At 34.8% G+C, this 11,331-nt stretch overlaps 1 protein-coding gene across 1 annotated transcript in view; it reads right to left on the bottom strand.

The window, feature by feature from the left end:
- Hdx (highly divergent homeobox) overlaps positions 1-11,331 on the bottom strand; it is a 134,511-nt gene that overhangs the window by 14,715 nt on the left and 108,465 nt on the right. Inside the window, exons 6-7 of the mRNA XM_005366713.3 lie at positions 10,133-10,340; positions 2,442-2,521 (exon numbers count right to left, since the gene is read on the bottom strand). Coding sequence (XP_005366770.1) covers positions 2,442-2,521; positions 10,133-10,340 — 288 coding nt within the window. The remainder of the gene's footprint in view (positions 1-2,441; positions 2,522-10,132; positions 10,341-11,331) is intronic.

The raw sequence follows: 11,331 nt of genomic DNA, 5'->3' as shown, positions 1-11,331 counted from the left end.
AGAAACGGGTTCCTTTACTGTCTCAACATGACCCTTCCTTCTAATGAAAATGTTAACATATGGCATGTATCCCAAAGGAAAATACAAGGTCTAAAAATTCACATATTTAATGTGCTCCATTAGCTAGACATTTGAAGCAGCCATCTATGATAGAATGCTGAAAATTGCATGGGGATTTGTTTTCTTCATTGGACAGTAACAAAGAGAGCAAGGAGAGGACAGAGACGAGAGAGGTTCCCCTAGCTTCAGAATTAAGGCACAACAAAAAGGGCTTGTGAAGTATCTTGTGTACCATAGATAATAAGTAAATATCTGTCAAAAGGTAAACAATACATCTCAGTGCTGATTAAAATAATTACCAATAAGATCCAACTGGAAGGATAAAACAAATTATTTAATAAGAAAACCTTTTAAAAAATAAAGAAAAAACAATAAAATCAGTTTAAATATTATCCTTTGCATGTAAAACAATGTAGTTAAGGGGAAACAAACTGTACCTTAAAACATTTAAACACTGCCAACCAAAAGTGAGGTTTAAAAAGAGGGAAGATAAACCAGGTTTAGTCAGTAGTCAGTATTTTAAGAACAAGCACACTAACAGCAGCATGTCATAGGCAGAATATGAAATTAGACTTTCTATCCAGGAATATATATTATATATCTATATTATATATCTATATGATTAAAATATATGTGATTAAAACTCACAAACAAACTTCGAATCATGGTACTTGATATACTGCCATTGAGGAAATGATATCATCACAGGGCTTTTGACCTGCTTTCTGTGAGTCAGGGACAGCTGCAGTGAAATTGCCTTCTACCACTGCGTGGGGATGTGTCTAATGCTTTTTTTTTCTATTAGAATCAGGATAAAATTGAGTCTTAATCATATCAGTCTTCTCTAGGCTTTACACTTTATACTTCTTGTTTTAAGGTTTTTAGATTTGCTACCTGTTTGGATTGATTCTGGAAAAATAGAGGTAGGCATTTAAGAAAAGTAGGTACCAACAGCCACTGTATAGAGTTGTGCATATAAATGGGTCTTATATGTCTCTGGGATTTGTCATCCATGAATAATTGGAGGCACTCAAAAGTTACAGGGAGAGAAGATCAACATTTGAAAGTTTGAAGTTTTGTCTCTGAAAATCAATTGTTCTTGAAAAATTAGGTGCCGAAATGACTATGAGTCATAGCATGTCACGACTTCATTTATTATTTTTAGTTGTCTGCTGCTGGGGAGATTCAATGTAGAGAAATTCAGGCTAGAAGTGAACATATCTTTGGAAGAAAAGATATTTCAATTGTAAATAATTATTTATATTTAATATGCTGTAATTAAAATCTAGAGCAGAAGGAGATATTTGGCAAGATTTAAAATATTAGGAGTGTTCACTGTGGAAAACAATGATTATAAGTCATTTGAAGAAAGAAACTGCCTTAAAATCAAACCTAATTTTTCAATATGTCTGTTGAATTAAACGTCCATGAAATGTAATTCAGAACTCTATTTTAGATGTAGAAAATAATGCTAGATATTGTTGGTATTTAACAAATATGAGGCCAAATATATATTGTATGTGTTCTGCTTTTATTAAATAGATGTTTAGGATTATTGGGCCAAAGAAATAACATCTGTGATAGAAGTTACAATAAATTATGACATCACAACTACTTTGGAAACGAAAACTCCATTATATGTGTGATTTTAATGAAAATTATGCATAGAACATTGATTCAAAAGCAAAAATGAAAATGTAATGGAGTTTCTTTTTGTGTCTGGCATTGTTTAATACTATCTTGATTTCTGTATCATTTTGTGGGGCCAAAATATAAACAAATTCTGCTAAAACAGCTGCTAAGGGAATATCACTATATGTTTACATTTTTTCCAATCCAGTTTAATCCACACACAGCCTGTTCCTGCTGCTATTCAAATTCTTAAAATATTGTCTTTCTTTGCTGTGATTTTGAATGCAATTACCAGAGTCCAATTTAACCAGGGAAAAGTTTCCAAATACAGTATAGATAGGTATAGTCTAAACAGACAAACCCTTGGATGCAAGCACTTGTACTAACAAAGGCTTCCTCCACAATCGCCACCTAAACTCCACTTCAATTCTGCCATCTGTCAAATGAAATGAATCTGCTCCCTTATCAGTGTGTTTAAGAAAAATAACTTGTTATATGTAAAATATGTCATATTTGAACTAAGTTTTAGATTTTCATTCTTGGAAATCTCCTAAAGTTAAAAAATGAAAAAGGGTTTAAAATTTACTTATTGAACACTGAAAGATATATTAAAATCATAGGGAAAAAAGCTCTGCTTTAGTTTACAGAGTAAAACAAAACTTTATTCTGATAATACAGATGGTGTCATCAACTGGCACAATGTTCTTAAAGTCCATCCTGTAATGAGGAAAGAATTTCAAACTACATACCACATTATCTGCAGATACTGCCTGGTGCTCTTCATCCTTCTGCATCCTGGTCTCATCAGGGATGATGTCACTGGGCTCCTCTATAAGAAAAAAAGTGAAGATTTCATATCTTGTATCTCAAAACTTCACTGAAGTTTTAAAATAATACTTAAATAATGCCTCCTTTACCAAAAACATACACATGGCAAATCTATTACAAATGTGCTTTGTTGTGAATTTTATTCATATCCAAGTCACGTATAGTTTAGTTAGTTATGTGGATGGATAGAAATACAAGGATTATCATCACTCTTCTATTTCTAACAGAAAAGATGAGAGAAAACTCTAGCTTTAACAGTGGACAAGTACAGAAGGCATTTAAGTACTATGAAATTGCTAAAAATGAAATAAAATGACCTACTAACAAATGAAAAATTGAAAATGATAAGATCTATGATGTAGGTTTACATAATTTTGTATTTGTAAAAGAAAAAAGTAGGTTTTTAATGAATTAAAAAAAGAATGATACCATTTGTGCTCAAGTGTTTCTGTTATTATGCCTGGATAGAATTATATATAACTATAATGGTTTTTACTTTAATTTTTTAAATTTTGTTTAGTTAAGCTCTTTTGTAACAATACTCATTTTTGTTTTCTTTTCTTTCCTATTTTTTGTTGATAAGGTCTTATTACATAGCCCTGGCTGACAAAAAACTCAATGTAGACCATATTAACCTTAAAGTTTCAACAATTTTCCCATCTCTGCATTTTAAGTGGTGAATTTACAGGCCTTTTTACTACTCCTGGATTTGCTCATTGTAATAAAACAAAAACAAAAATTTCTCAATAAATGGCATAAAATTACAAAGCCAGATTTCCAATTTTATGAAAATGCAGGTTTATTTAAGTACTAGTATACATATGCTTACTGTTGTACATACTTGTACATATGCAAAGAGAAAATACTTGCAAAAATATGCCCTTGCTCTTGTTTACACAGAGTTTTTCACTAAGGAGTAAGAGTCTTTCCATTTCCATGGTACTTCCAAATATTTCCTACAATGGAGATGCATTTTTTGGATCAAATTCAATATTTTACAATAATAAAATAGAGACAAATGATATTAATTTAGAGGATCTAGTCTAATACAAAGCTCTTTGTGATGAGCTACGGCAAGTGCCTGCTTCAAGGCCTGGGTGAGTCTGCATACATTACCCCCTAACCTCTTTATTTTATAGTACCCTCTCCCAGATGCTTTCAAAACAGAGTAGCAGTGCTTATCTCTGGGTCTCTCTTCTCTTCACAGCGATTTCATGGAGATTATTTAAATAAATACTAGTAAAATTCCTCAGATCCTAGGTAAACAACATTTTAATTCAATTTATAAAGCAGAACAAAAATTTTTATCAGCCCTCCTAAGATTTTTCTAATCCATTCATCCCCACGTAGAAACATGAAGAAGGATTAGGAGAAATTCACTTAGGAGAATTGCTTATGAGAATTCAAGTGTATGCTATCCAAGAAAACTTCAACAGAATTTTAATTCAATGTTTGGTATAAATTCAATTTAACTTTCTTATCTCTACCATACACTTTAAATTAAATTTTATTGTATGTACGTGTGGTATATAACACAATATACATTTATATAGCAGAAAGACCACTATAATGAAATAAATTAACATATTTATCATTTCACAGTTTCCCATCCCCCAGGCAACACCTGCTATCATCACATACTGAAAATCCTGACTACACAATATATTATCATTAACTATGGTCTTCACACTATTCATTAGGTTTTTCCCCTTATTCATCACACACACTGCAAGTTTGTACCCTCTGAGCTGTATCTCCATTATCCCCTCCCCATTCAAAAATCCACTGTTGTATTATATTTGATTTATTTGACCTTTCTTGCCCTGCTATTTGCTGCAACACGGATGAACCCAGGGGATGTTAACTAAGTGAAATAAGCCAGACAGACAGAAAGAAAAAAAGTGCATGATCTCATTTATTTGTGAAATGTAAGGCAAGTCAATTTAAAATTTTATAAAAGCAATGAATCCTAGACAAAGAAAAGTTTACCTAGTCATTATTTAGACATTTCAAGTCACAGACATTTCAAGTCCTACATAATCAGTGATGCAATGAAATGGAAAAAGGGAAATTTTTCATTAGCTTTAGCTGCAGATCTGATATTAGGTACAGTGGTCTCAGAAGAGGGGTTATATTGCTCACCAACAAGATCATTACTGGTACTATTCCTTATGGGATTGCTGTACACTTCTTCAGATTTACTCAGAACTTTATATACAGTTCTGGTTCACTGACAGCTTATTTATGCATGGTTTGATTATTTTAGGAAATTTAAATAAAAGCTATTTTGAGGCTTCTGAAATAAGAAGGTGCAGAGTGATAAACTGAATAGGGGATGCTTCCTTCTGCATATAGATACTTGCAGCATCAACGAAAGTTTAAGATCCAGACACTGTCAATGTGTTTTGGTAATTCCTCAAAACAAGCAGCTTTGTTAATTGAAAAATAAAAAATAGAATTAATCAGTGAAACTTTAGAGAGCACCCTATGTAAACCATGGGGAGTTATCTTTTAATGCATGCACTCTATACACTTTACATACTAAGATACAGTTGAAAAAGAGGCACTTCTACCAATGTTAATGTTGTATCAATTATTTCTATACTTTAAACCATTTGCCTCTCAGGATAGTGGAAAATCTTTAAATTTCTCAATAATAAATATATTTTGGTAGAAAACAAAGTTAAAATGAAGGAGGTGAGTTAGCCAGGTATTATTTTTTTGCGGAAGTTTCCAAGTTGTACATAAGGGGTGAAGCCATGTAGCTTTTCCTTCCTTGCCAGATCAGTCCACCTGTGCCTAGCTTCACTCCTCCCAGGAAAATGGAAAAGAAATGGGGAAGCAGAAGGTCAAGCACAAGGTAGAACTGAGTTGAGTCAGAAGGTCTGTGTCAGGAACCGACAGGCTTGCTCAGAAACAAAGGATTGCATGTGAAATTGTTAAGGGATCATGAACACTTTTGGTTAGCCAGCAAAGCTAGCCCCTTCTCACAATTTGAAGGAATATATTTTTTCTTGTAAAGACACTGAAAGAAACTGTATGGTTTTTTTCATGTGTTTGGTTTAACATGTATTATAATATGCAAGCACCAATTTAAAAGTCTTTCCCCTTTTAGACATTTAAAATACTCTAATCCTGTTAAATTAACAGTTGTGTACAAGGACTATGAATTCTAGTAGTTAGGTTTTTGAATTATCTTTATAACTCTAATAAGACATCAATGCAAATCTCAATGTAAACATAATCTAGCTAGATTTTCCCAAACTGGAAGAGAATATAGGTCAGTGCATTTTAGAGCTAGGGCATTAGTCTCAGCCAGACGATATAATTAGTTCTTACAAAAAGATCACATAGCCAACTCAGTCAGATTAGTATTCTCCATCAGCAAAATGAAGAAATTGTACAGGCCTAGTAGGAAACAGCACCAAAGAGGCTCCTTCCAGTCTTTGAAAATGCTTTTCTGCTACAATTTCTGATGAGAATGAAAAGGTTACTGTGCAGTTGTGAAAAATAAGCCACCAGGGGAATTGTTTACGTCTCATCCTGTGTTTTTTGATTCATACATTAAATTCTTTCTCTTCTTTTTCTCATTAGGTCTTGATTACTATGCCAGCTATCTAGACAGCATATTATTATATGACAAAGGATGCCAGTAGAGGAGCAGTGGTTTATTAAATGCAGACCATTAACACAGACCTTCAAATTAACATGCACTGTTTTCTCATTAAGTGCTGATTTTCTAAAATTCTGGTTCAGGAGGGGAAGTAGCAGTTGGGAATGAAACTCTGCACTCAGGGGCCTATGCCTTTTGATTCCTCAGAGTATGCCCTTGATGGAGGAAGGTCATTGGTTAATTAAATAAAGAAGCTGCTTGCCCTGATAGGTTAAAACATAGGTGGGAGGAGTAAACAGAGCAGAATGCTGGGAGGAAGAGGAAGTGAGCTCAGTCTCGACAGCTCTGTGCTCTGGAGCAGAGACGCCATGCTCCCCTCTCCTGGGCAGATGCAGGTATAGCTCTGCTCTCCGAGAAGCATGCGATGAAGCTCCGACCCAGGATGGATGTAGGCTAGAATCTCCCTGGTAAGCCACCTTGTGGGCTACAGCAGATTATTAGAGATGGGCTAGTCCAGGTGCGAGAGTTAGCCTAAAAGAGGCTAGATAGAAATGGGCCAAGCAGTGATTAAAAGAATACAGTGTCTGTGTAACTATTTCAGGGCATAAGCTAGCCAGGTGGCTGGGGTGCTGGGGATGCAGCTCCGCAGCTCCTACTACTACATGCCCTCATAGAAAGCCTGCCTTTTCAGAGAAACATACAAACCTCTTCTTCCTTATTCACTTCAAATAGCTGTCGGGCATTGGGCTCTTAAAGACCCCATCATGTAATTACTGCTACCCAAGAATCTCCAGGCACATAGAATTTTGGAAAGACTAACAGAAGACAAACACATATTTACTAGACCAACCATATGAGGACAAATGACCTCAGAAATCATAAACATTTTTTTCTTAATGATTGTGAAGCCTGCATCAGTTCCTGCCCCTCTAAGTTCTGCTATCATTTGTAGCCTTAAGTGAGAAAGATGGAGGAGGGTAGGAGAGGAAGAAGGAGGGAGAAGGGAGAGGGGAGGAGAGAAAGAGAGAAAGAGGTAGAGTCAGAGAATATTCACATTTGATAATCTTCCAAACACCTGGACTTAAAATTCGCTGTCCTCTCAACAGTGACAATTTTTCTCTGTCCCTATCATTATTCTACTTATTACAATTTGCCTGCCTGCCCCTTGGGCATGCAATTAATTGCTTTTGCAAAGAACCTCTTAAAGACTGATTCAATGGCCTCTCCTTTCTACTCAATTTTTATGATATCATTGAGATAATGACCCCTCTTATTTCTGAAATCTCTTTCTTTCCTTGGTTTTAGTTATGGCACACTATCCAGCTCTGTTCTTCCTGAAGGTTCTTTCAGCAGCTATTTTTCCCCCTGGGGCCCAAAAATGTAAATATTTCTCAACATACAGTCTTTCTCCATTGTCTTGTCTTGTTTTGTTTTGGGATTTTAATTTTCTCAATCAAAACTCTGCTTCTGTGGCGAGGTACTAATTAGCCTCTGTTTGTCAGATTGCTGTTTCTTCTCCCTACTTAAAGCTCTCTTTTGAGTTCCAGACCCATATTACCCAACAGGTCTCTGTGTATTTGCTGCTATTTTCTAAGCCTCAGAACTGCAAACCGAATTAATCTTTATAATGACAGCCTGACTATTTAATGTGATAGGAGTAAAAATTTTGCATATATTTGAGGAGGAAATTGTGAGAAGATATAGCTAAAAAATTTTACAGTTCATCTAAAGCTAAAATAAAAACTTTACCAGATAGTAAGTGATTTTATAAAGCCACAGTTAAAAACAGATAAATGTAACATAATAGGAAGTTCAGAATTTTCTCATGTGTTTATGTATGTGTACCTGAATATGCATATGTATAAATACATAATTAATTTTTGAAAGCTGTACTGTAATTAACTGGACAAAGAATGAATTATGCAACAAATAGTATACAACCGTTGCCGAACTATTTGGAAAAGTAAAATTAGGTATTTTCCTCATACATCTTAAGGCAAAGTAAATTCTCAGTGAAATTAATATAAAATTGTTAAACTGAAGCCATAAGGATGCCAGAAGCGAATATATGAGCTTATTTTCACAACTGTATGCAAGAAGAGACTTTAATTAGGAATGCAAAGGAAGAAACCACAAGGGAAAATATTTCTATGTCTGACAATGTAAAAATTATACCCCAAAATTTTACCATGAAAAATCAGAACCAGGAGGTAGTGATAGGAGGATCAGGAGAAATGACAAATTCTAATTCAAAATAATCAAATCTAAACTTCATCACTTCAATAATACATCTTGTTATCCTACATAATGTCATGTTGATAAAGCTGTACCATTAATAATACTTTGATTATTCTCCTAATCCCAAAAATGAGGAGTTGTTCACCTTGCTCTTCAACCTGGGGTGATAATGTTTTGTAGTCACCCTCCTCTCTACATTGGAGCTTCTGAGGTATCTAAAGTAACTGGTTAACTAACACTCCAGAGCTCACAGAAAGACTCAGTAAGAACACAAAAGTTATGGCTGCTGCCAAATTTATTCTTGATCTAATTGCTAAAAATGATTTTGTATAATCAGTTATTACCCTAACATAAAATTTTATATCACACAAATAATGCCACTCTTGAAGATGACTAGTATTGATAGGCAAAAAAGTACATGCTACTCATCCAAGCTCCTGGGAGGTAAGGGTTGGGAAGTCCAAGACCAGTCTTTTGCAGCATAGTGAGTGCAAGCCGGTTTTTCTCTTTAGCTCTCTCTCCATGCATGTGGATATGAATATATATGTGTAGATGAATCATAAAAAGTTAAAAGTCAAGGAAATAAACAAGGGGTTGGTGAGATGGCTCCATGGGCAAAGCACTTGCCACATAACCGTAAGTGGGGACAGTTACCATATAACCATATGGAGTGGAGTGGGGATGGTTGCCCACCAGTAATTCTAGTCCAGTGGATCAGAGGGAGACAGGGAATTCCCAGAACAAGCAAGCTAGAACCAGGAAAGAGATCTCTGGGTTTGTGTGTCCCTACACACATCAAACACATGTATACACACAAAACAGATAAATAAACCAGAAAATAATTTGCCAATATACTTAACTGATATCGATGGAAAAAAAAAAACAAGCAAATGAGAGGTTCTTAATTTCTGAAGCACAGATACAAAAGGACTATAGTTTTTATGATCAGATTCTGAAAAGTGCATAAGAAAGACACACTTACATAGACAGGTTAGTATGCTTGATGCTGAGGACAGAAAAGGCAGTGAGTCAACATGGGGAGTTTCCTTGGTTGATTACAAAAAGATCTAAAATAAAATATTAATGGTATAGATCTAAAAACTTTACTAAAAATGACTGGATTTTATATTTATGAGGAATATTTTCATGATATATAATGTAAATATGATACCAGGACTATTTATTTCTGTGCTCGAAGTTAAATCAAATATTCCTCTTGGGTACATGGTATTAATCTTGGCTCTAGCACGCAGACTTATTCAGGGAATCATTGAGAGGTAATACAAAGATGAGCCTGTTTAACTTTCTTTAATAGGCAAAGAAGGGAAGTCTAATGAGCAGAGTTAAATACTTTGCCTGACACTGTACAGTTTGCTAGGGGAAAAGCACTGAATGGCAACTAGTATCTCAGCTTACAAGCCTATTATTCATCTTAATATACCATACTTGTTGAAATATTTGGAAGCTCTCGCCTAGCTGATTAGAATTCCAAACGTAATCATTTACCTGATTCTAGTATAAGGACTGTTGTAATAGCTAACATTTTTAAAAGTAGGGCATCACTACTGTGATAGATGAATATGCTTTGTGATGACTTGATATGGAAGACTTTTTACATAGAAGCATTAAAAACAAATTTGTTTCTTTCAAACACTTGGTCGTATGTTCTGAACACTCTTTACTTAAAGTGCAGTACACTGAAAAGCAAGTAAAAATATAAGAATTTTCCAAAGGCTGTTATTAGGAGATGCAGTAAAGTACCTTGAGAGCTTGCTTCGGACAAACAGATGGACACTTCATCATTTCTGTCATTATCCTCTCCTACTTCAGGCCCAGCTTCCTCTCCTGGTGTGAGTCCAGACAAAGAACCAGACTCAGGCTGCTCAGAGAAATCAGCAGGGCCTCCTCTTGGAGGTGGAACTTCAATTCCCATTAAACGATATTTTCTTCTTCGATTCCCAATCCAAGTCTTTGTAAGAGAAATATAAGCAATTTTAGACAACCCAGGCATTAGAATAACAAACAAATGAAGCGTAAAATATGATTAGATAGGACACATAAACACATGAAGCACTAAAACTTTTATGGCACTAAGCAAAACTAAAAAATTGTTTTTAGCAAAAGAGAGTATCTATTTAAATATTTAGACTTTCAAATGACATGCAGGCTATTAAACATTGCTTTTGTTCCTGTTTTTATTTTTATTTCTAAGGAAAATAATTTACCAAATTCTTAAAATGGATAAATGAATTTAGGTTTACAGCTACAACTGTCGCTCATGTTCCCTCTCTGTATATCTTTGGCTTCAAAATACCTGCTTCTAGTAGTCTAAATTTTTTTTATTAGACTTAGAACCAATTAAAGATGGTTATTTTTTAATCAATATTTGGAACCAAACTCAGAGAGCCAAATAAACTATTACTGAACTATATCATTAGTCTTAATTTTTGTTGCTTTTGTGCAGTCTTAAAGAAAGACTCCCACCCTGTAATCCAGGCTGGCCAGGAGCTCACAACACAGCCTGTGCTACCTTAAACTAAAAGCAATCCTTTTGCCTTCGTCCTCTCAGTGCTAAGATTACAGGTGCAAGAAACCATGGCTAGCTCAAATACATTTTATCAAGATAAAAAATAAATGAAGAGTCACAAATTTTTCAAATTTCAGAGACATATTTTGTTTATTCTTCACTTTGCTTCTTGTGAATTATGACTTAAAGTATTATAGAACAATATCAAAAACAGTAGGCCAAGTGTGGTGAAACATGCCTGCAATTCTAGCAACTCGGGAGGTTGAGGCATTAAGATTGCTGTGAATTTAATGTTAACTTGGGATACACAAATAGTACCAGGCCAGTCAGGGCTACTTAGGAAAACTCACACACACACACACACACACACACACACACACACACACACACACAGAGAGAGAGAGAGAGAGAGAGAGAGAGAGAGAGAGAGAGA

Source organism: Microtus ochrogaster, unplaced genomic scaffold, assembly GCF_000317375.1.
Source record: "Microtus ochrogaster isolate Prairie Vole_2 unplaced genomic scaffold, MicOch1.0 UNK13, whole genome shotgun sequence".
Lineage (NCBI taxonomy): Eukaryota > Metazoa > Chordata > Mammalia > Rodentia > Cricetidae > Microtus > Microtus ochrogaster.
This window is presented reverse-complemented; position numbering and strand designations above follow the sequence as displayed.